The sequence below is a fragment of the Gouania willdenowi genome, chromosome 18 (assembly GCF_900634775.1).
Source record: "Gouania willdenowi chromosome 18, fGouWil2.1, whole genome shotgun sequence".
Taxonomy (NCBI): domain Eukaryota; kingdom Metazoa; phylum Chordata; class Actinopteri; order Blenniiformes; family Gobiesocidae; genus Gouania; species Gouania willdenowi.
Genome location: NC_041061.1, coordinates 17096565 through 17122707, shown reverse-complemented (window position 1 = coordinate 17122707; position 26143 = coordinate 17096565). Strand labels below are relative to the sequence as shown.

At 36.8% G+C, this 26143-nt stretch overlaps 1 protein-coding gene across 2 annotated transcripts; it reads right to left on the bottom strand.

The window, feature by feature from the left end:
• Positions 1 to 407: 407 nt before the first annotated feature.
• Positions 408 to 24351, bottom strand: LOC114480346 (urea transporter 2). 2 transcript variants are annotated; one of them, XM_028474424.1, is made up of 8 exons: positions 24026 to 24351; positions 22850 to 23039; positions 22567 to 22695; positions 20371 to 20560; positions 13252 to 13399; positions 5034 to 5168; positions 2247 to 2296; positions 408 to 1219 (listed from the first exon to the last, which is right to left on the bottom strand). In XM_028474424.1, the coding sequence occupies exons 1-8, from the start codon at positions 24147 to 24149 to the stop codon at positions 1037 to 1039; spliced, it is 1149 nt and encodes a 382-aa protein (XP_028330225.1). In that variant the 5' UTR covers positions 24150 to 24351; the 3' UTR covers positions 408 to 1036. The 2 variants fall into 2 exon arrangements, with proteins under 2 accessions (XP_028330225.1, XP_028330226.1); XM_028474425.1 differs by having other exon boundaries at positions 408 to 1215.
• Positions 24352 to 26143: the final 1792 nt, after the last annotated feature.

The window sequence follows — 26143 nt, the reverse complement described above, 5'->3', positions numbered from 1 at the left end:
TGACGTTTAAGTGGCTCCTTACACTCTTACACTGAGTAATGAGTAGCTAGCTAGCATAGCACGAATTTCAAGTCAAAACCTCAGGGATTACTTACTTAACAGTTAGTAACTGTGATCTCATTTTATGATTAAGACGACTTTGCCAGTGCTTCCCTTTGCATCCTTAAAGTGCGTTCACCCCGAACGCGACTTAGGCAACTATCGTTGCTTAAATCGCTCGTGATGAGTCACACTTTGTGCTCGCTTCATCTACATCGCCAATTTCAAAGCCCGATTTTCATTTTCACATAAAACATGGCTCCTTCTACCATGATTGTGGCACTGTACTTATACAAAATCCAGAAATGCCGCAAACAGCATCGATGACTATTTCCTCCTTGTTTCTCCAGGGACGTGACAATGAAAATGAGCAATTTTAACATTACTGTACCCTAGTTTGCATCTCCGGTAAATGCAATAAATACAGGTATCAGTCCCCTGCCGGATCCGCACTTCTAAATTCCTAAGAAATATGAGTGATTGTTTGCAAAAAGTGATGGTTTTAGTCAAATTTATTTTTCTTTGTACAATTTGAGCTTAAAAATGATTGCTTTCGTGTGATAAAATTACAGAAAAAATCTGAGCACCTCCAAATATTGTGGAGTTGTATTGAATTTGGGAATTTGGAAAGACTGAGATATATAGACCTGAATTATTTGGTCATTTACACAATGTCAGATGTTTTCTCAGTTATACTTTCCTTCTCCGGGGAATTAGATGCTCTGCTTGACCCTGGGTCTTGAGTTTGACACTTGTGCAAGAAAGTCTGACCATAAAACATCAAATGGAAAGTCTTACAGCATGTAAAGCATCTTAAACATCAGTTCTTCATTAATAACCCGCATAAAGTGCTGTTTCACTGTATTTCAAATAGTTTTCGAGTTGCTGGTGAACATGGAGTCTAAAGACTAGATGTCTATCCTTTGTAAAAATGTATAAAGTTTGTTTTATATGTATAAAGAGTACTGATACAGTACGCTGATGGTGTGTCCTCTCACTACACATCCGTGCTCTCCCTTTCTGTCGTGGTCCCAGCTTCCCAGCGGCTGCGGGAGTGAAGGTTGTGCTCCGGGGCTCTGACCCGTCCAGTCGGGATGCGGTATGATGCCAAAGTGCCGCTCAGCAGCAGCATCAGTGTGGCTGCGAGAGTGGCTGCCCAGCTGCATGCTGGGAGACCTATCTAAATAGTAAAAAACGGGCTTTGATAAAGGGTGCTGTTGGATAGGTTGACTGCCTGATAATGATAATACCATGAGCTAGAACAGTGGTTCTCAACCTTTTCAGTCCGCGACCCCCAAAATAATGGTTCCAAAGGCCAGGGACCCCCACTGTTGCTGAAGGTGGTTGAACACAGACATGAACATTGAGGAACAGTCATGTGGAGACATGGTCATCTATAAGGGGGAATAAAGGGAAGAGATTTTTGGGGTCCATCCATAAAGTCAGCAAAATTAAGTCCATTGTTCCATGAATCTGTGATAAACACATTAATTTATTTATCTGAATAATATCCACTGTTATCCAGGAATGCACCATAGTATATAGTCATCTTAAAGATGTAAATCCTTATTTTAATCAGAAATAAAATTAGTTAAAAGTGACCAAAAAAGGTGGTGAAATGGGATTTTATGAACTTCAAAAATTGGTTAAAAGTTGCAAATTAGAGTGGCCAAAAGCAGAGAAAAAAAGTGTCAATATTGGCTTAAAAGTGGCAGAAAAAAAAAAAAAAAGAACGAACACAGTTTAAACTGGCAAATAATGGGCATGGCAAATCGTGAATGGCATTAAATTGTCAAATTTATGCATGAATATGGTGAAAAGTGGTTAAAAGTGACAATAATGGGTCAACATAAGCAACATGAGGTGGGAAAAGTGGTGGAAAGGGTTTATAATCGCAGAGAATATCTTGAAAGTGGAAACAATTTGCAGACAAGGCATTGAAATGTGATGGAGAAGTGGCAGAAAGGAGAGTATTGTAGCAAAAATGCATTAAAAGGAGCAACAACAACAAAAAATGGCTGTTTGGTGTCGTTGCTGAAAGACGATAAAAAATAAGCAAAAATGAGCTCAAAAATATTCTTCGTTTCTTGAAGGCATCTGGCGACCCCCTCCCAGTGTCTCACGACCCCAAAGGTTGAGAACCCCTGTGCTAGAAGATGCTTAGAAATATTGACATGAAAGATGTTTGGATTTGTGTCAGAACTTACAGTTCCCAGCATGTTGCTCAGAGCGATGTCAATATATGCAGAAAGGAAGGCTGTGGGTGAAGGAAACAGGAATAAAAATCCATCCTTCACTAACTTTCTTCAGTTTACTGATGTACTTGTGAAATATCTACTCTGGAGCTTCCAGATTAGATCAGTTTAGCTAATGTGATCTAATCAACTCCAGGCCGAATGAAGCAGCACATGCAAAAATAATGAGGCCTCAAGTTTTCAATTTGTCTCAGTGCTGTTGACTGAAAGTTGGAGTAGATGCTCAGAATAGATTTAATTAAAATAAAATAAGCTTAAGCCCAAAGGAAAGAAAAGGCCCAGGGGAGAGCTTTTGTGTAATGACAGCCATTCAGTACTGAACGAAAGAGAAACAAACATGTTACAATGAGTCAGAAGAGCAATAAAAATAGGTTTGTATCTATATGAGAGCAAGAAAAATGAAAAATAAATAAATAAGGACACAATAGATAATTGAACTTGAAAAAATTGAAAAGAAACAGCCTTTTTGAGCAAGATTGAACTGGAGTCTCTACATCGGGGTCCATTTATACCAAAATGCTTCCTCCTCCACATACAGAGCTGCCCATTTGCTCCTTGGGAATTGACTCACCACTCCCTGATGTAGCTGAATAATGTCTGCATGATTCACCAGTGCTGCACAAAGCCTTATAAATATGAAACGGCACAGCAGGAAGCCTTTTATTCCAGATGGTGGCTCGTGCTGGACTCAGAAAAGTGACTCTTTGTTGGGCTGACATGTAATCTGAGCAGTGGCCTCGGCTCACACACTTATCACAGTTATTGCATGAATGAATCTGAAGAATTCATAATTAGGAAGGAAAAGAAAGGCTTAGATAATGAAAGTACAGGTAATAACAGTGGAGTAACTCTGAAGGTTTCAGCACAATGGAGAGAGACTGACCCTGTATTGACTGAGTTTTGTCGCTCCCTAGTGTTCACAGTGGTATTATCCTTTTTAAAGGTCCTCATTGGCAGGTAATAGAATAAGTTACAAGATAATTATAATTAATAGAAAATTAGAACATACGATTTTAATGATATAAAGCTGTATTCTGCTTTAAATACAATTTTATAAAGAAAATAATTAGGGTGTCCAGATCCGGGAATTGGTCTGATATCAGCATAATAAAATAAAAAAATACATCAACCTGCATCTAAAATCTCCAATACAAGCAGCCCATTCCAGACTCCACTCCAGCACTTCTATCCAGCAGCTGACAGAACTAAACACTGACAGTAAAATAACAGAAGTGAACTTGAATATTATTTATTTTGTACTTCAAAGGGTATAATTACTTTTTATTAGTTTTGAGGTCATTCATCTGTCTTCTCATCTGTTTTTTTTAATCTATTTTATTGATTTGTAGAATATTCTGTTAAAGCTCCGACACACAACATTTTTTTAGTTTGATAAAATCATAGTATAGGCCTCATAGATCAATAAATCAAACACCATTTACTTCAAAATTAAGGAAAAAAGGTCGAAATTGCAGCTTGATAGTTTGTTTTAATCCCTGTTTTAAACACTATGGGTGTGGAAATGTTCACGCTTTGCATTGTGGGATGTGGAGTTACGGATACAGGTGCATACATGTGTTTTTAATTCATTCTGATATCATGGGGGATACCAAGAACAAACTAGAACAAAAGGGTGTCAAGAAAATCACTGTCCTGCTTCTCTGGCAAAAGAAATACCAGGTAAGAATGAAGTAAAAACACTTCTTTGCATCTCCACGTCCCACAATGCAATGCAAGAGCTGCAGTTTTTCGGCCAGTTTTATTTATTGATCTATGAGGCATAGACTATGATTCTATCTAATAAAAATGATAGGGTGTATCAGCTTTAAACTAGTGGTTATTTTTGCACAAATAATATAATAATAATAATAATAATAATAATAATAATAATAATAATAATAATAATAATAATAATAATAATAATAATGGAATTATTGGATTTATTGATGTTATTTTACAGGATTCTCTAATTAATTTACTGTATTTATTCTATTTAATTTTAGAATATGCTAATATTTAAGGATAAAACCCACTGGTTATTAATAAATGGATCAGCTTATCTATTGTTGCTGACTATTGTTCTGAGTAATATTGCTTGATCAAGTCTTTTCTCACATTCCAAACTACAAAATAAGTATGCATGATTCATGTGGATATCGTATCAGATTGGTAGTTGTATGGGCCAGTACGCAAGGTTGCAATATCGGTATCGGCAGTGAAAAAGTTGGATTGGGACACCCTGAAAAAATAATGTTCCCATCAGATTGTTTGCACTATTAAAGGCAGGGTAGGTAATTTTTGAAAACTAGCATGATTTTGAAAGTAGCATCCTCCTTGAGCTGCACTCTAAAGTCTAAAGTCACACGTGCACGAGCGCATTGAGTGTGGGATAGTGCATGCAAGGGGACGAGCAGGGAGACAGGGAGACGTGATGAGTTAATAAAAAACAAACCGTCTTTTTTCATTGGTTGGAGTTTTTACAGGCCTACAACTGCTGCAGATGACAGATTTTGTTAGTTTCTTTTTCAGAGCACATGAGATGTAAATTTCTGTCAGGACGTGAAGACAATTTTAACCAAAAACTTAAAAAGTGTATCTGGAGGAAATTACCTGCCCTACCTTTAAGAATAAATACAAAATGCAAGTCAGATTAGGGAAATAAGAATCTAAAGATGACAATGCAATTGGAGTTAGGAGCACCGTTATTTCTTTATGTGTTTTTGTGTGCTATGGATTCACCGCTGGCAATGGCGAACAGATGAGTCCTCCAGCTGAAGGTGAAGAAAAGTCCTCCGACAGCCATGCAGCCCAGAGCTCCATTAAAGCCCGAGAGTCCAGAGTACAAAGAATTGGGTTGTACAGCCAGGGATAGACCTGTACACACACACACACACACACACACACCCTGGTTGAAGGTGAAGTACCATACTAGTCCACACAGTGGTGCTAGATGCCAGTTTTCAAAGCAAATACACAAATGCATGTGACGATTAGGTGAAAATCTGTTGTTCTCTGTTTAAAGACCGTGTTCAGATAAAGGTTGGACATTTGAAGCTTCACAGAACTGTAGCTGCCGTATGTATGATGACCTCCTTTATGGTACTTCTTTTGAAGTTTTTATGCTCAGCCTTCTGTCGATGAGTAGAGTCAGAACAAAGAGACTTAATGTAGAACCCTTCAGATGTGCTACCAACAGTCTATTTTCAGCACTAACAAAGACAGGGCATACATCCACACCAGCATCTGCTTGGATCTTTCCCAATAGTTACTCTGCAGTAGCGGGAGGAAGAGGTACAGGTTAGTGCCTCATGTCTGACTTTAGATTGTGACGCTAAGAGCGGACAGCACGAGGAGAACACCTGACCCAGTGAACCCCTCAGAGACGCCTGGGACATTGGCATTTGACACTATGGAACATAACATTTTGTTGCACAGTTTGCAAACGTGGGTTGGACTAAATGGAAAAGTACTGCAATGGTTTAAGTCCTCGGAGGAGGAGCAAAGTTATTTTGTAAGCACTGGAAACTTTGAATCTGACAGATTAACAAAGTACTGTGGGGTTCCTCAGGGCTCTGTTCTACGACCCCTTCTGTTTAGCCCAGGGATGTCAAACTCATTTTAGCTCAGTGGCCAAATTTGGACCAGTTTGATCTTAAAGCTGCAGTTCGTAGAATCCTCTCTCCGTTCCGTTTTGAAACCAAAACTGAACCTACCGCAACGGTATATTTTCCGAACGTTCTTAGTGACTTTTTTCTCAATATAGACTAGTGACAAATGTATGGACTTTATCTTGTGTTATTTCTGGTGTTTTAGAGACTCTAACATGAGGGTTGCACTCACCTCGTCCCCACCAGAGAGCACACAGGGACGGCTGTGATCCCTGCAGACTGCCGCTCTGAGCAGACTGATAACCGACACTTTGCTTCCAGACTATAGAATTAATTCACCTTGAATAAGCTTCTCTTGATTCACATGCATCTGTTATCCCTGTGACTGTGGAGGGTCACATTAGGGGACAAAGCGAAAAATTTGCAATTTCAACAATACTGTGCCTTTGTTTTCACTTATGTATAAATGTGTAAAATATGTAAGGCACAGACACTTAATTCTCTCTCGATTTTTTGACAATTCTTTAATTTAATTTTAGGGATATTTTGTAGATATTTTGCAGGATTTTTTGGGGGGGCAAAAATGGGAGTTCTTCCAACAATTTGAGATAAAAAAAAAAAAAAAATGACTGCCATCATGTAATATAATCACGAGAAAATTCTAAGCCCTGCAAATATTATGAAATTTGATTGAATATGTGTGTTTAGAAGAGCAGAAACATCTACAATGGAATTAGTTGGTGATTTACACAATAATTCATGTTTTCTCTGTCATTGTTACTTTCCCTGGGGGCTGAATTAGATGCTTTAAAGGGCCGGATTTGGCCCCCGGGCTTTGAGTTTGACATATGTGGTTTAGCCATTATACGCTTCCTTTCGGACAAATTCTACAGAACGGTAAGGTTGATTATCAGAGCTAATCAGAGGCGTAGTGCTGGAAAATGAAAGCAACATGACTCCTAGTGTGACAACAAAAGTGCCTGAGGTGAGAAAGTGAGGAACATTACATTTTTTAGGGTAAAATCAGACTTGTATATTAGTCGATTTCATCCGTTTTGCATGTTTCGTGCTCTCTCTATGTCCAAAAACGAGCTTGTTAGACTCAGTATTGGAAAACCGTTGCTGGATATAATGTAACTTTGTGAATAAGCTGTATTATGAGATTTCCAAAAACTCCCTAAACGCACTGGAGCAAACAAAGGAAAGCTGGGGCGGTGCTGTGATTGATTTCCTCATTACCCAGCACTGGGAGCAGCTTGTAGGATGCGGAAGGATGGCCCTGAAGCAGAGCGCTCACACCCTGAGATGAGACTCAGTCGTCCACACCTCTTTTTTCTTTGTCTGTCATCGTCCGCAAAGACATTTTCCTGCTGTCAATCTTTAAACGCTCCCTCCACACCCATCTCATCTCAGCCTTATTCCCTGTCCCACTCTCCATTTCTGTCCCATTGCGTCTCACTCCCTCCTGTTCTTCCTTTTCCTCTAGTTAATGGTTCCCTCCCCACATGAGGGGGGCATTAAAAACTAATGACAGTGTGGGAGGCTGAGTCCAGAGGATGCTCTCTGTTCTCTCTCCTTTTCTACTTACTGCACAACAATAGAGCGGCGAATCTATTACGTGTAATGAACTGAAAAGGTTCGTATTTGGTGAATTCCACTCGTGAACACAATTTAGTTTCTGATGTCCACTTTAGACAAACATGTGTCAGCATCAGCCATTTCACCTCCAACATCTACATTTTAAATGAAATAATGACTTTTTTCCTCCATTGCCTTAAAAAAAAAAATCAAAAAATTCACATTACGGTTATTGTATTTTATGTTCTTTTTTACTTTCATCTGTGTATAATTTTGAAAAGAACTCAATGTTGTTTTTTCGTCGTATGTTCATATTTTTGTACTTCATTGTTGAAAATATTAATTACTGTAAAATAAAAATGTTAAATCAGTAAAGAGTTCAGACTACACACTGCTCCAAATACTTGGCTTGGCCCAAATAAACATCAACTTTAAAGAGTGTGAAGGAAACCCTACATAGGTCACGGTTTTAAGCATTTAGCCACAGCTAGGACAATGACGAGGCTGGTGTCAAATTACAAACAGTTAGTGCCAGTGGTGCACGTTTGGGAGTCCACTGCTGCTGAAAGGCATATTTTCAGAAAGTTGTACGTTTTCGGAAAAAGGCTGCATATCATATCAGGGACATATTGTAGTGCAGACATGCAAAACTGGTAACACGGGGGCCACACGTGGCCCTCTGTCTAGTTTTTTTTACAGCCTCCGAAAGCTAACTTTCAAAAATGAACCAAATGACTTCAAGAAGAAAGAAAAATGCCCCTAAAAATGAATGAAAACACACAAAATGAGTAAAATTACAAAGTAAAAATACACACAACGTTAAACAAATACACAGATCAACAGAAAAACACACAAAACAACAACAAACACGTACAAGAAACCTTTTTTTCTTCTTTTTTTATTGTCTTAATGTTCAGACTGTTCATCCGTGGCTCTCAGATCAGACAACTAGATTTTTGTGGCCCCCGCTGTGATAGAAGTTGTCCATCGCTGGCGTAGCACGTAATGCTAACGTTCTATTTTTAATTTTGAATCCCTCATGTATCAGTGACCTTTGTAGCACATGTTCTCCCTCTAGCATAGCCTGATCTGAACATCAGTTTTCATTTGGCACCTTGGCAAAAGATATGAGTCTAGGCATGTGTGACTTTTCTGAAAGAACGATGCAAACATCTGTTTTAATTTTATTTTTTTACGTTACATGAAAAAGTGAGTGAATATTCTTATCGACTAAGCTTTCGCTCTGTGCCAAAAGAAAGTGACAGTTCTTTGAATCTGGAGACAAATCTGATTTGATAGACGAGCACACACATAACTTACAGTAAATTAAACCAAGATCCTTTCCTGTCAGTAAGAAAATCCAAGACACAAGCAACAGCAATGATTTAATAAGAGAAAAGGATTATGTGTTGTTAGAGACAATGGTACGCCTCTACAATCTTGTTACGCTGATCCCATTGATTAGCTCGTCACGCTGTAAGGTTTGATGCTGCGGAGCGCGTGTGCATGTGCATACCTGCAGCTGTTGTTAGCGTGTGTTAACAGGTTTGTGTAACACGTATAATCTCCCTCTGGCTCTGACTCATTGCTCTGAATAGACGTGTATTTATATTTAGACATGAATATAAAGTTATTTTAAACTGCGTGAAGTCATAGCGGCAGATGGCTTTAACACAGCAGTTAGCGGTTAGCAGCATCGTAGGCAGATTGTTGTGTGTTTAATGGTGCTAGCAGCTCATCCAGCTGTCGCTACAGTTTCAGATTAGTATGTTTACTGGGGAGAATCTGTCCCACTGTCAGAATGATTCACTCACCTTTCCTGGCTTTATACATTTGTTTTTATAAACCTATTGTTGGAGCTAAATTATTTTCAGGCCAACTGGTGAATAAGAAAATAATCGTAATGTTGCTATATTATGCCTTGACGGATTGTTTTGAAGGTAATGCACAGCCTTTGTATTATTATATTACACATATTTCTGAAGGTTTTGTGACTTTTAAAATGAAACTATCATTAATCTGTGTTAGACTGTCATTTTATCCAAGAAAAGTAATAATAAAGCAAGATCATCTGAATGCCTTCTGTATTCTTTTAATATGTAACTTACAAAATGGGTTTAATGATTACTCAGCATATAGAAAAGTAGCTTTTCTGAGATGGATTTTATCCACCACTGCATTCTTGTAGCAATGATTTAACTCAGAAACAAATAAGATGCTTTTTATGCTTATCAAACAGATTTATTAATTAAATATTTTGTTAGACATTTCGTTACCGGTATTACCGTTATTGCAACGTTATCTTAATCTGGGTGATTCTTCTTTTTAGAGGAATATACAGGTATCTGCTCTGCAGCAGTTTTTACCCCTTAGGGCTGAGCGGTATGACCAAAAATGTATATCACAGTAATTTTCTAAATTCTCTTATTGTGCATTTAAACCTTTGTTTAACAGAAAAAAAAATACAGTTGGACATAAAATATAGTCATGTCATTTACAGTAAAATTTGCCACAGTTTGCTAACATCTTTCACAGTAGCTCTGAATTGGTAACCTCACGGTTAAACAGTCACAGTGCCATTATTGCACCTTTTAACAAAGTGCAACCCCTGCTATAACTACATGTATATCTGCTCAAACCATATACCGTTTACATTTGCAGTTAAGTCATAGTAATGCAGGAATGGGCCTGAGACTGGATGATATAGTGTCCCAAAATGTTGCTGATAAACAACATTTTTTCTCGGCCAAATACAATACTAATGTAATAATATATCATAATGATGCAAGTATTATGTAGTAAAGTAAAAGTATACCCTTTAACCTTCATTTCTCCTGAGAATGTATTACCATTGTCATTGGAATGTCATTAATAAATAAAAATCAATCAGAATAAAATGGACTCTTGGTATTTGTTAGCAAAAAATAATTGCACGTGAATATAAATCATAACCAAAAACAATTAAATAGATCCTGTCCATGTTGAAAAAAAAAAAAAAGGGATTCAAACATAAAACCACACACAACAAAACAATTATATAAAATCGCTTATGAAGCTTTTTTTACTTTAATAAATATTTAGGCACAGAGGATACAGTTGTACGTTCCTTAACAGGTAACCAGTTGTAACATTCACACAATGTGTTTGCGGTTTTATTGACATGATGAAAGTGTTCAAACTCGATAAAAACAGACACTGGATGACTGACGAGAGAGTTCACTACGTTCATTCCGCTATGCAACAGGAGCACAGGTGCATTTTCATTTATCGTGCATTAAAGCAACCCAAGTCATCTGTGGCTCTTATTTTATACCATTTTAGCTGTAAAAAAAAAGAAAAGTGCACAACATTTCCCTTTTCTTTGCTGATTATATGGTACTGTGCTACTGGCAGTGAATTGGACAATTGAGTGTGCCAAACCATTCAAAAGTTATAGCTGTTTTAGTGTCAGTAGTGCCAAATGTGCCATTCGGAGACACCAAAGGTTGTGAACACCTGAGCACTGCCAGCTAAAAACAGCTGTAGAATCCACTTCTTTTTTTTGTATGTAGCTAGCCCCTGACACTCTGCTCTCAACTTGTTTTCAAGCCAGTACACATAACTCAATTTTAACTGTATATGATAAAATAAGCCAGGCGATGATGGACATATTTGTACTCTCATGTTCATTCTGCAATAACTCAGTAGTACTGATACCTACAATGTTCAAAGTTCTTCTAGGAAAACTCCTGAATGTTTTCTTTCAAAAAAGACCATCACCATACTGGGGTTGTTGGGTTCAAACGCAGTTATCATTCCAATATGGGAATGTCTTGGACAGGCGTTTTTTTTTTTTTTTTTTTTTTAAATCAAGGTGGACCTTAAGGGGTTAACTGATTTACTGATTATCGTCTCAGGCATGTGCAGGAGAACTCATGGAGAAAATTAGGGTTTCTGATTGAATTAGGACCTATGTTCCCCCAGTGGTACACAAATTGTCATGGGGGTACATGAATAAAACATTTAAATTGTAAACTAGAATATAAATTGACCAGCAGTCAGGAGCCTCCATGCATTGCCACAAGTTACACAATAGCTGATGTAAGACTATACCAATAGTTACAGATTATTATTATTTTTTAATTATTATTATATATTGTTCCTCAACAGGATAGGTAAAATTCAGAGACACATTTTACTGTAGGGCTACATTGTATGCGACTTTACATCAGGACTTCCGAGGAGGGTCGGACCAGCTTTGGGGGGGTTTCGGATGGGCTACAAAACCGCCTTGGTGGGGGTTGCGGCCCTTTTTCACCAACCAATCCGAAAGGGTTTGAAAAAAACATAATTTCCGCTACTTAAAGGGGACATATCATGTTAAATCCACTTTTTTAGCCCTTAAATGCATTTTGATGTATATTTAGATTGTTTAGAAGCACAGAAAAGTTCAAATTAGTCTCTTCAGGTGCTCCGTTGATATCTTTATATTCTGTTTTGGTCATATTTTTCAATCTGTTTCGATTTTTCGATTCTCTATTACGTTTTTTGAACAATAACGTCAGCGGAACTGCCAAATTAGGACATCGACTCCAGGCCCAACACTTCGAGCAATCCGCCATTTTTGTTTCTTGCTTTTATTTTTTAGTCCAAGCTCCAGGATGCAGAAGTTATGAGAGGATAAGTCAAAATGTTGGGTTGTTGGATGTAGTAACCCACACGCTTCATTACACCTCACATTTGCCAACAAAAATATCGGCTAAGGACCGTGCAGTACCCAACGTTGCTTCATAACAGTGGAGGTAAACTTTTTTGTTCAAAATACAATGTTATCATCGAGCACAAGCGGAAGTTGTCTATAGACAAGCATTTTGCTTCTGTAAAGCACGTCAAGAGAATGCAAGCCAGTGCACAACCCCATGTGTGAGAACAAACAGGAAGCACACAATATCATTCCATGCAGTATGTTCATTAATGCTTTGTATTTTTTATTTTTATTTTTTGTTATGCCTAAAGAAATATGTCTTCATCACAGGTTCATGTTATGCACTTGAAGATTCCTTGAGTTCATTATTGTTTACTGACTTGCACTTCTGATGATCATTTTGATTAAAAACTGTTGCACCTTTTGCATTCAGGGTACGCTCAGTGTATTAAAAAAGTGTTTGCACGTTTTGCAAAATTGTGTTGGTGTTTGCTTTCCAACAGTAAAGCATATTTTTTCTCGAACATGTCTGGTCAATATGTATTTATAATTGGTAGGAACAATTTACTTAATTGTGAGTAAAGCATGTTTAAGGGCTAAAAAAATAAATCACAACTTTTTACCGCAACTTTTGGAAAAATGGCCCGCAAAATCAGGCATTTCAGCCCGCAACAATCACAAAAAATGCCTGCGAAATCCTGGAGGGACTGATTAGTGACGTGAACGGTCTATGTACATAGCTCAAAGCTGATCAAATTACAGAGAGCTGAGGCATGGCAAAGTAATTTACTGAAGGCCCAAACCCCGGCAAACTTTTTCCCAAATTTGAGGGGCTGGCATGCCCACCAGTCTCAGTTTCCAATGTGGTGTAGTTTTTCAGACATTGGAAGCTGAAAATGGAAAAAAATGTGCCCTCAAAATAGCCAAACTGAACATAGGGCCTCAGTTTCATTCTATATTACAGGGTTTTCTCACTCGACTGAGTAATCCCTTAGTGGACAATCAAGTCAGGAGAAATGAGTGACACCTAAAATTCCCTTTTTAGACCATATTATCTACAAAACCATTTGCTCAGATCGAGACTCACCAGCCAACGTTCCAACTGCAGATCCCAGGACAGCGTGGACAGCCATTAAGGGGGAATAAACCCCAACGGCTGCCAAAATAAGAAGGGAGGGGCCGAGAGCTCCACAGGCGAAGATCTGGCCCACACCGAGAGGGATGCCACGAATCACCTGAGGACGGATAGAGGAATGATCCGTGATCCTGGGACCGATTCACACATCAGCATTACATCACTTTAATAATGCAACAGTACAACTTAGTCCAGCGCTTCTCAAAGTGTGTGGCATGCCCCCCTGGTGGGGAATGAAGGTATGACAGGTGGGGTGCGACAAACAGGAGGACATTTTCAGTTTCATGCCGATCTTCTTAAATGCCTTTCTTACTGACAATAAATAACATTAACGCTAAATAAAATGCCTACACACAAAGAAAATAATAATAGGAAGCCTCAAAATTTAGCAGAAATTAAAAAATAATGTGAAGTAGTGCGAAACAACGAACAAACTTTCAACAGCTGACATAAAAAATTTATTTCCGTTTTTGTTTTCTTAAGCTTTCTGCAAACAATGTTTAGTATTTTTCCTGTATTTTTGACTGCTGCATTTTTACATTTGTTTTATATGTAGTTTTTAAGTTTTGATTTATTTATGAAATATGTTACTTGCATTCTTTAACGTGATGTTACATTTAGTTCATTTCATACATGCGCTGAATTTCCTTTTTTGTTTTCCGAAGCTTTTTGGCACAGATTGGTTTAGATTAACTTGCATTTTTACCTTTTTTTTCTGCAGGTGTTCTTAATCTAGTGTTTTATTTTTCATTTATTACGAAATATGATGTTAGTTGTTCCTGTTACAGTATTTGTCAGGATTATTATTTTATACACAAAAAAAAAAAAAGTTTGAGAACCACTGCTTTAGGAGTGAAATAATGATGCTGGAACATGACCAACAATATCACACGCGCACACGCACACGCACACACACACACACACACACACACACAGAGTCACGAAGGGGAAAGGGAGTTGCCATGGAGACATGATGGACCGCCCTGTGTGTCGCCGCAGACATGTGCAAATCATTAATTATATCGCTGACTGACTACTACTTTTGTGCAGTCTTCTGTGTGTGTGATTAAATATACTGTTATTTTTGTGCAGTCAAAAAAAAGCAATAAAAAGTACCATTTTAAATAGCGACTAATTAAGATGCGTCACAGGGCTTATCCATTAAAACCACAGTATTCAAGAACTCAACAGTCTATTCTATTCTATGAGACCATGCATGTATTTGAACCAATGAGGCTTCAGCTGCTCTCTGCTTCACTGCATGACTTATCGAGGACTTACACAAAAATGTGATGGATGGAGAACTATTGAAAAACGCTCTCAACGGCCACTGGTGAAAGTAATTGGTTTAGTGCACTGGACACGCTGGGCCAGAGAGAGACGGATGTATTACTGAACAGAGTTGCAAGGAAATGTCACTACTTCAACGTTCAGACAACCTCCTCACAGGGCCCTGAGGCTTTAGTCAGCGTGGATAGTCTTATTCCTCCACCGTCAGTTGGCAGATCATTGTGTGCCGATAGACTCTGAGTTAATGTACGACATCACTGAGAGTAGATTGGTCAGCTATCGATGCTAAGCAGAATCCTGTAACTGGTTTACTGAAGTTATGCGCGCAGAGTTACATTTCAGAAAGAGTGACTGTTGGTTGCTCTTCTGTTTGTTCCATAATCAATAGAACACACGAGCTACTGTATGTTCTTCAGTAGGACTTTCACCGATAACACACTGCATTCATTGTAAAAGCCTTCTTGCATGTTTTAAATGGATTTGTCCCTTTAAGATAAACAGAAAACCATTCAGGTGTTGTTAGTCTGTTCTGTGTCTGATGTTTTTAAGGTAATAATGGTACCAGGTGACGACCCGAGTGTCTCAGTGTATTGACTTTAAATTACTGCTGATGTTGTTTTATCTTTTGTCCAATAGTCAGATAAGCAGGTTTTAAAGAATCAATTTGTTCTGGTATTGAGTTTGTTTATTGAGCTGCGTTTTTAGTGCAAGTCTGCATGATACGTAATGGTCCAATTATACAGTATGTAAATCTACATGTTGCTTATTTGTTTGTATTTCTTAGGTGTATAAATATGGAATGAAATGAACAGATTTTATTGTAATTGTGTGATTTTTTATTTTTTTTTTTAATCATTTTGCTACATTGTTGCCAACATTCCTTGAATACATTTAGCTTCATAAGCGGTTTTATTCAAATCCAAGACAGATTAATCCATTATCAGAGTATTGTGTTGCCTAGCATCTGATTGTAGCAGGTTTAACAATTTTCCAAAACAAATTAGAAAATGCACGTAGTCCCAGTGCAACTTTCAAAAGCCCACAAAATTACTGAAAAATATCCAAAAGACAACAAATACACTCCAAAATGAGATTAAAAATATAATTTAAATAAAATAAATAACAAAAGCGAACAAAATCACTCGTAAGAACACGTAAAAATGGCAAAATACACTTAACAACAAAAACATATGAAATGACTCAAAAACTTACAGAATTACAGAAAAACCCACAACAGGTCAACAAAAATTGAAAAAGTGCCAAAAGAAACAAAACGGAGACACAGGCATCATCATCAGCTGTCCATCAGATATACATCTATATCCTTCCTAAAGGATGTCGTCGGTAAATGAAAGGATTGCATTTATAATTAATCCTATTTCCTAAACGCAGCTGTCAGGTCTGCACCAACCAGGATCTTCTAGCAATGGGCAGGTCGTATTCTAAGAGAACTGATTGGTCAGGAGGCGGGGCATTAGGACTCGCTAAGATTCTAGCCAGAGCAAAACCTGGTCCCGACCAGGTTAGTCGTTCAGCCTAAGTTACCGTGGTGATTTAGCTCTGTAAGATGTGAGCGAGCTTTGTAGGACAGCACACACTGATTAAATCCCAGAAGTTAGCGCGATAAAACGTAATCTAGCTTTGTAGTATAGGCCCAAGGAGTCTTTATTAAAGACTCAAAAAAAAAACACAAAATTACAGAAAAACACAGAAGGATCAACAAAACCGCACAAAATGAGAAAATGTATACAAAATTAAGACAAAAATATACAAAACGACTCCAAAAACACACAGAATGACAGGAAAAAAAACACGGAAAGACAGCAACAACCAATACACACAAAAGGGCAACAAAAATGGACACAATGTTCACAACAAATAATAGAAAAATATACTGTACTAAATAACAACTAAAGTACACAAAATGGAGGAAAAAAAAATCACAGATTTCCAGAAAAATACAACAAAAACACACAAAATGAGAGAATATACAAAATGACAACAAAACCAAAGAAAAGGACTCAAAGCACACAAAATGACAGAATACAGAATACAACCAAATTATTACGAAGCACACATTACAAAAAAAAACACACAGGAGAAGAACAAAAACTAAACAAAAGGAAAACAATATATCTAATATCTTAAATCACAAAATAGAAAAGAGAAAAATATACAAAATCACTGTGATAAACGTTACCCATCTCTGAACTACATGTTTTTCAAACTTTTTCCAGCTCGGCACAGACACCATTATTGAAAAGTTACTAAATGACAGACTGTAGTTTATATATATACTGTATATATATACATACATATAATGACAATAGGAGTTTGTGAATGTTCCACCTATACTGTGAACACACCCAGCAGGTGTATCAGATATCCTGAATGAAATGACTGACCTCACGTGCTAAAACCAAGTGAAGAATTTGTCCTCGTGTCCAACAGTAATATTTTATTATTACAATGTGTCAAAAAATGAGTTTTTTTAACAAGTATGTTGTCTTGATAACACAATAAAATTATATATATTATGCTTCTAAATAAGGAATTATTTTAAGCACAGGTCTTCCTAAAGAGTACAATTAGAACATTTTGGGACAAGTTTGTTCAAAAAAGAGGGTCCCTGTAAGCAAAAATCATCTTCTATTAAAGCAGGGGCCTCAACAATGTAAGTGTCTGACCTAAGGGCCAGATTATCAACATTCATGACAGCATTTAAGATCATGACCTGTTTGAATATTAGTACATTAATGCATTTTTCTTGTCATTTAGTGTTTTTTTTTACAAATTTTGTTTGTCCTTGCTGTTATTTGCTGTACTTGTGTGTATTTATCTGTTGTTTTGTGTATTTTTTGGAGTGTTTTGGTGTTTTTAAAGTAATTTTGTATATTTTTGTTGTCATTTTATATTCTGTTGTTCAGTAATGGTCACATGAACTTGGGTACAAAATCAGACCAAGGGCTGCATGTGGCCCCCAGGCCACCATTTGGCTGCTTTAAGGGCCCAAAAAACCAAGTCTCTTCATTCACTTCAGATAACTTGCTATTTCTCTCCCTCACTCATTATCACATCACATGAAGAGAAAACTAAACAGATGCGACTTTAATGGTTCTGATAACAGCAATTACAAGCACTCATTTTTCCATTTGATTTAGTGCGTTATTATTTCATCTATTATTTCATGACAAGTTTCTATCGGGCCAGAAAACATTATCATCTATCAGTAACCCATTCACACTGCAGGTGTTGCCCTTAATTACCTTTCAAAATAAAATAAAATAAAATCCTCCTTTTTTGCACCTGTGCTTTAAAAAAAGTATAGCTGAAAAATAAAAATAAAAAAAATCCTTCTTTTTTTTGCACCTGTGCTTTAGAAAAGTATCAATAAATGTGTCCATTTGTGCACACTACCTACCTTGTAACGGCTTTTCTCACCAAATTGAAAAAGAATATTCATTTTGTGTATTTTTGCTCTCAATTTGTGCTTTTTTGTTGTTATTTTGTGTATTTTTATTGTTGATTTGTGTGTGTTTGGAATGATTTGGTGTATTTACTTTTTTCTGTTATTTTTGTGTATTTGTAGTGCATTTCTGTTGTGTTTTTCTAGTCCGTTTTTGTTGTCCTTTTGTGTATTTTTCAGTATTTTTGCTTATTTCTGAGGTCATTTTGTGCATTTACTACAATTTACAATCTACAAAAATAGACCAACCGGGCCGCCAGTTGACCATGTCTGCGATCAAGTTTAAAATTTTGCTTATTAAGGAATTACTGGCAGCTGAAAAATAAAAAAAAAAAAATAAATGCACCTGTGCTTTAAAAAGTACCAATAAATGTGTCCATTTGTGCACACTACCTTGTAACTTCTTCTCGAACCAAATTGAAAAAGAAAATGCATTTTCATGTTCAAACGTCACATGCGAAGTAAATCAAATCAAAGTTTATTAATAAAGCATTCACACTGAATGTTAAAATAATCAAAGCAACTGTGCAAATCTGACCAAGCAACACGTGTTTATTTTTAACAAGGTACATTCAATGCAGCAGAAGCTTCTGGGCTTTTAGCATTAAAAGCTTGGTCCTGGCCTGTTGTTGTCAGCTCAGCTCTTCTACAAACCTTAAATGAAACGATTACTCCTTTCTATCAGTCGCACCGATTGGTTCAGTTTTGTGCACAGAACGAGATGCAATTACTTCACAAATGTTCAAATGCATATAAAGGTTTGATGACAGGAGTCAATCAAGGAGCTTTATAATCTTCCACAACAGGAGATGCTCCTGTTGCTAAGCAACCGGTGAGTCAGAGCTATGTGCTCCTGTTGCTTCTTCACACAGTGACTAGGTGCTACATGGCAACCCAAGATGAGGAGAAGCTCTGATTTCTCTCGTCTAATCTTTCTTCTCGGGCATCCTGTCGTCACCTCTTAGTACTTCCTGTAAAGCTGTGATCATCATCAGTAGTTCTCATCCTGGCACTGGATGAGTTAGCATGTGATGGAAAATGTTACAGTGGCAGAAATCTGTGCGTTAAGAGCTTTTCCTCCAAAGGAGCTCATTTGCAAAATAAAGAACACAAATGCACCGTATCATTCAAATGTTTCAATTATAAGCGATGGGACGGTTTTATGGAAATCTGATTAAAACACCCTTTAATTCCTGATGAGATTTAAGTGTGAAAAATGAAATAGGTCAAGCCTGTTCCAGCACAATGATTCATACATGCATCTTTCTGTGCAGCACAATGTGCACATGTAAACTATATACAGTATGAGATGATTCACTCAACCTAGGTGAACACGGACTTTACCACTAAAAAGGCATCAATATGTTTGAGTTGATTAATGTTCATTTTTATGTAAAAAAAAAAAAAACAACAAAAAAAAAAACAGATATTTGCATCCCCTCAGGTTGGAAATGAGCAACTTTTACCACAGCTGGGCCACAAAAACATGATTGTCTGATCCGAGGGCCACATCATCAACATTTATGTCAGGTAATAAAAATTATGAACAATCTGAGCATTCATATGGCAAAGATTAAAGTGTTTGTATGTTTTTGTTGCCATTTTGAGTATTTTTGTTGTTGTTTCATCTGTTTTTCTTCTCCTTGTGCATTATTTATTTTGTTTTTTACTTTTGGTGTGTATTTTTGTTCTCAATTTGTGTATTTTTGTTGTTAATTTGTGTATTTTTATTGTTGATTAGTGTGTGTTTGGAATAATTTGGTGTATTTACTTTTGTTTTTGACATTTCTGTTATTTTTGTGTATTTGTAGTGGCTTTTTGTGTTTTTCTTGTCCATTTTTGTATTTTTGTTGTCCTTTTTGTGTATTTTTGCTTGCTTCCGAGGTCATTTTGTGCATTTACTACAATTTACAAAATTAGACCAACCGGGCCACCAGTTGACCATGTCTGCCTTAGATCATGATAACTGATTCTCACACTGTAAGAAAGCTAAAAATCAAGGTCAAATTTAAAATTTAGCTTATTAAGGAATTACTGGCAGCTGAAAAAGAAGTCTATCTCTGGCTCACACTGGGCGCTATAGGCAGGGGTACACCCTGGACAGGGTGCCAGTCCATCGCAGGGCAACACCGACACCAACAAGCACTCACACTCACTCCTACGGGGCAATTTAGAGACTCCAATCAACCTTACAGTCATGGCTTTGGATTGTGGGAGTTAATCGAAGTACCCGGAGGAAACCCACACAGCACAGGGAGAACATGCAAACTCCTCACAGAGAGGACACAAGTGTTCACCCCCAGGGCATTTCTCACCTGCAGTGCGATGAGCTCAGTGCTGTTGGGCTGCAGGGCCCCTGGTGGTGTGGCTGGATGATGAGGAAAGTAAGGGTGGTTTGGGGAAGTGCAGAGGAGGAAGAGGATGATGGTGATGTTGAAGGGGAAAACTGCAGCAGGCAAGTCAAAGCGGCCCAACAGTGTAGAGAGACCACTGAATAGAAAGACACTGGAGAGAAGAGAGAGCTCTCGTACTTTATTCACTCCAAAGACAAATGTGTAAAGTTAAGGTTAAGAGAAAGCGGGGCTAAGGTTTGCAAATGTTTTCTCCTATTTTTTCACGAGAGGACTCATATTTATATCAATACCTTATTATAAGAATTGATAGTAATACACCAACTGCTATTGTGCAACACATTGTCTATGCCAGTGTGTCCTAAACTTCATTGCCCCGTGTACCCCTCATTTCTTATCACATGTACCCCTTCGCTCATTTTATACATTATTTATTTGTGTCTCCAGGCTCATCTAAACTCGTTTTCATGTCTCGTCCAACATTAACCATGAATTTAGGCATTTTTTTTTGTCATTTATTTCTGATGTTTTGCTCATTTTAGAATATGAACTTCAACTTTTTGGTGTGTTTTAAAGCGATGTGCCACAAATTATTCTTGGTGGATAAGAAAAAAGTTTGTGTGCATGTAAAAAAAAAAAAAATCTATAATGCTAAAAAGTTAAGTGACAAATGTTTCTGTATACCTCCAGAGAGGTGTTCAAGTACCTCAGTTTGGGAACCACTGGTCTATGCTTTACATGTGTTTCTAAGACATCATGAATCCTCCATAGAAAATAGAGCTCTTGTTTAAAGGTATCTGCTCATATTGTTGTTGCTAATATTGATTAATGTTGGCCTCCATAAATGAATCCTCCTCCAATGATTTGTAACTAATCAGTGCATTATATTCACTTGAACAATGACTACGTTGCTTAACGCCATGAACAGTATTTCAAAAAGTGTATCACTGTAATGAGCAGAAAATTGCTCTTTGAGAGGTAAGAGGTAATAATTTTTTTACACTGCATGTAAAAAGAGAGTGAGAATTCTCTTTATGTAAATACTTAAAAACAAAATATAATAAAAAATTAATAAAAACTACTTTTATTTTAGTGCTAATCTGCTAACTTTGGCCTTTGCACAGATTTGCTCCAAGCATTTCTCAATATTTACTAATGCATTCAGAATAAGAACAAATACTGTGAAATAATGGAATTTCAACTACAATATAGAAAATACTTAGATAGTTCTTTAATTATCAATGGGATATATAAGCTAAGGTAAATGAGGCTCCAATGTAAAAATAAAGTATCTGCTGTAAATAGAGATTAAATAGCTGGCGATATTTACAATAAAATGTAATATGGGTTGACGTCGGTATGACATTGATTCGTGCTGTTGTTTGAGACAACAAATACAAAAAAGAATGAGGCACTTTTTCCATTACTGGAGTTAAATATTGAATCTTATCTTGCACTGACAAATAGACATTAAAAGTATCCTGCACCTGTTATTTCTATGGAGATAAGTATAATGTGATCTGAAAACTAGTGTGGTTTGGAGAGGACCTGTGTATAAGTATCAGTTAAAATTGGAAAATTAGCATCCAAGGACAATATCTGCATATCGGATTTTTAGCAAAAAAAAGCTGCTATCAAACACCCCTAAATAATAATGATATTTGATGAGTTGAAGAACACAGTACAATAACAGATCTTTATTCTCAGGGCCGGCCTTCCCGACGGGCAACACTGGCGGCCCCAAATTGCACCCCCCAATTTTTTTATTTATTTTTTTAATATTAATTTAAAAAGGTATAACAAATGTGAAACACACCCTTTAAAGTCACTGTACATGTTTTCTCTTAATTAAATATTAATATAAAAAAATCTGTAGCTATACCTGCTAATCTTCGGCCCATATTTATATTTATTTTATTTTAATTCTTGTTCTATCCTATATAATTCTATTGTGTTGTTTGCACATTGTGTTCTTTGAATTTAAGACTGAATTAAGTAATTTCGCCTAGGGCGCTGTACAGTATTTCTGCATTGTGATTGTGTATTACTGCGTTCCATAAACAGTGATATTGTAAAATAACTATGAGCTTTTCAAAGAAAACTACTGAAATCTAAACTAGAATACCTCAATGTTAACAGTAAATGTAATCAGTCTCTCACCATGTTGCTGAACCCAGGAAGACTGGGAGCAGGAGCCACCAGTACCAGTCACCAGCTGAGCTGAACGCTCCCATCAGCAGAGACACCAGCATGCCATTAAACCCATGAAGACCTTGTTCCACCTCAGCACTGCATAGCAAATAGGAAAATGTCACAAATCGCCATCAAAGCTGCAAAAGTGTCACTTAACTTAATACATTCTTTGTAATACACATTTTAAAATAGAGATTTAATAATAATAATTCAAGCTGAAGTGTTTCATCTTGTGTATTTTCTACCTCACCTGTCATGTCCTGTGATGACAGCTGCAAGTGTTGAGACCAGCACTCCCACAGTTCCCAGCAGGCCCTGCCAAGGAGAACTCCAGTACAGAGCAACCAGTATGAGCGCTCCACTCAGTGGGTTGTTGGCCAGGATGACTCTGGTGACTCCTCTGAGGCCCCACACAATCAGCTGCAGCACGAACAGCTGATCTGAGCACACAAAAACAGGGTCACTCAAAGAAACACCGTGCGATTAACAGTCACCAGATGTTTTCCCAGTATAGAGAAAAAGAGACGAAAACTGCTGCACAAAAGCCTAAGAACTCATGTTGAATTTCATTTTCAGTGTTTAAGCAGCAGCGTTCAAAGTGGTCAAAGTCTCTAATCTGTCTAAATTAGGATATTCAAACTCATTTCAGTTCAGGGGTCAAATACGAAGTTGTTTGATCTTATGTGGGGCACTGATTTTAGGTGGGAAAATTAAGAATTTCAACATTAATGTCCCCAAGTTTGTACTTTACACGACGTATAAATCATAAGCAATAAGAGACAGATATCAGTCCCTGCAGGATTTTCTCTTTTAAATTTCATTGATTTTGTGACCAATTTTTATTTAATTTTCAGGAACATTTATTATTTTAAACATTTTGAAATTTAAAATGACTACAGTAATGTAGTATTTACATATCTGAGATGATTTACAGTATCTGTAACTGGACAATAATTCATGTTTTTTCTGTCTTTTTGACTTTCTCCAGTAGGCCGAATTTGATGGTCTCAAGGGACGGATTTTGCCCCTGGACCATGAGTTTGACACGTGGTCTAAATACAGATTTCAAGACATCAAAAACAACCATATATTCAAACAGTAAAAAAAAAAAAAAGTCAAATCCATTTATTCTGATAATTTTTTAAGATTTCATTAATATTAAGTCAAATAAATGATTGAAAATTAATTTTGAATATGTCGAAAAATAACAAAATAATTTTTATCGTCATCATATCATAATATACATTTTAATATTACATGCCTTTTCTGTCCCTTTTTTTAAATCAAAAGAGCAAGCAGAGAAAATTAGCTTTTTACACTTTTTCTCAACTAAAATGCACATTTGGAACAGAATCTAAAATAAACCTAAATATGATCAGTCATTTAATCTATTTCTATATCTAGTGTGTTATGTAACATTTCCTACCTTCCATGCACTTGTCCAGGTGTTCCATGTCTCCAGTGCACAACAGCAGATAATTCAGTGCACGGCGACTGAAGCTGGCTCGTCTCCTGCTGGCCTGCTGCTCTGCTTTGGTCTCCATCCACATCCTTCAGCTCTACTTTGTTGACCTGATTTCAAAAGAAAAAAAAATCTGCACTTCTTTTTGTTTTCCTGCAGCTTCTTATTTTATTTTTACTCCAATGTTTGTTCCCCTGCTTCTTCCTTTCTGGCTCATCCCTTCTCTTCCTCGGTGCAATTTAAAGGTGTGACTTATAAATCAACCACGGGGTAATGTATTCACTTGTGCCTTCCTTGGTGATCCGGAAAAGAACAAAGTTCAACAGTATCCGTGAGGCTGAGGAGGAGGAGGAGGAGGAGGAGGAGGAGGAGGAGGAGGAGGAGGAGGGATTGCACCATCTTCGCTTTTACATTTCACAATCACCATGTTCTTCCATTCCCCTCATATTCATCTCTTCACCTAATGTTTGTCCATTTAAGCTACTCATCCACTCATGGCACCCTGCTCATGAATATTTGTCTTTTGTTGTTTGCCGAGCCATTAGTGAGCGATGTGTTACCTCCGGTTTGTCCAAAATACTGTAATAGATAATCTAGGTTTATTTTGCTCCTCTTATGTCTTATGTCAAAAAGATGTTCACTTTTGGAAGAAAGCAATAACATTTGTACATGGGGTTTTTTTTTTTTAATATGCTGAATCCATTTTTAATGGAATCCACATTGGCACATCCATGTAGAGTATCTTCATGAAAATAATTTAAATATGAATCAAAAGTTTGAGTTTAATCATTGTACATGTTGGCAAGTGCCGCAAAATAAACATCAGATTAATGCTTATGCATGCGTGCACCAGGATCACAATGGATATAGTCCTGAGAAATACATGAAAATATATTCATATATAATAAATAAAATATATTCATTCATGTTTAAATGAGGATTTAAATCAAATTGTTCACCCTTTAAAAGGCATCTTATTTATTCACAGTTGTGGCTGCAAAGAAATCGCAACTTTAACCTGATTATGTGTGAAGCGTTGTGGTGGCCATCTTATATCTTGCTCTGGATGAAATTTACAGTATTTTAAGGTCTTTCACGACAATCTTTGTCCCCCAAAAACCTACATTTTGCCAGAAAAATCATGTTTACAAAAGTTATGGTAAGATAGATATTCGCAATACAGATGGTGGCCATCATAGATCTTGCTCTGAGCACAATTTACGGTATCTTAATAGATATTATTGAATTCCTTGACCCTGAATACCTACGATTCGCCACTCAGATCATGCTTTTATGTCCAATAGATTCAAAGTTATGACAAAATATCCAAAGTGGCATTTTGGATTTCTTGATTTTAAGTGGGAACCGTTGGTTTGCCAGCGTGGATCCCATTCAAAATTGATTCAGCATACTCAAAAAAAAATACATATTTGTGAACATCTGCTACATATCTGCCCGGCTAAAAGGAAAATAAAATGCAGTAGTTCATGTATTATTCTGTTTTCAGTTAAATAGTGAAGTTTAACAGTATTTTGCATCTAATTAAGGTGTGTGCAGGCATGTGCATGTAGCAACTAAACAAATCTGCTATTTGGCAAAAAAAAAAAAAAAAAAAAGTGAAGGAAAAAACTGGCATGTCAATACAGGGCTCCGATTGTAAAGTTACACATGCTAAAATAAACAGCAACGTTTTGCAACATTTAGCAACAAACCATGTTTAAGAAAACGTATGTGAATTTTTTTATGTTACTTTTGACCAGATTTAAAGTTTTTTGTATATTATACATTATATTAAATATTCAAATGTAATATTTAGATTTAGATTGAACATTTAGATTTAGAGTTAACGTTTAGATTTAGATTTGACATTTTAAGCATCAAGTAAATATCACACATTTCACAAATATTGCTGTAAACCTGGTCAAAAGTAGCGTAAACATGGTTTGTTGCTAAATGTTGCCGCTTATTTTAACATGTGCAACTTTATAATCGGTGCCCCATATGTCGAGTTTTAAAAGTGAGAGTAAAATCCTTCACTTTACAGCTGGATTTCTGAGTCCGACAGCTCGTCTCTTTCTATTT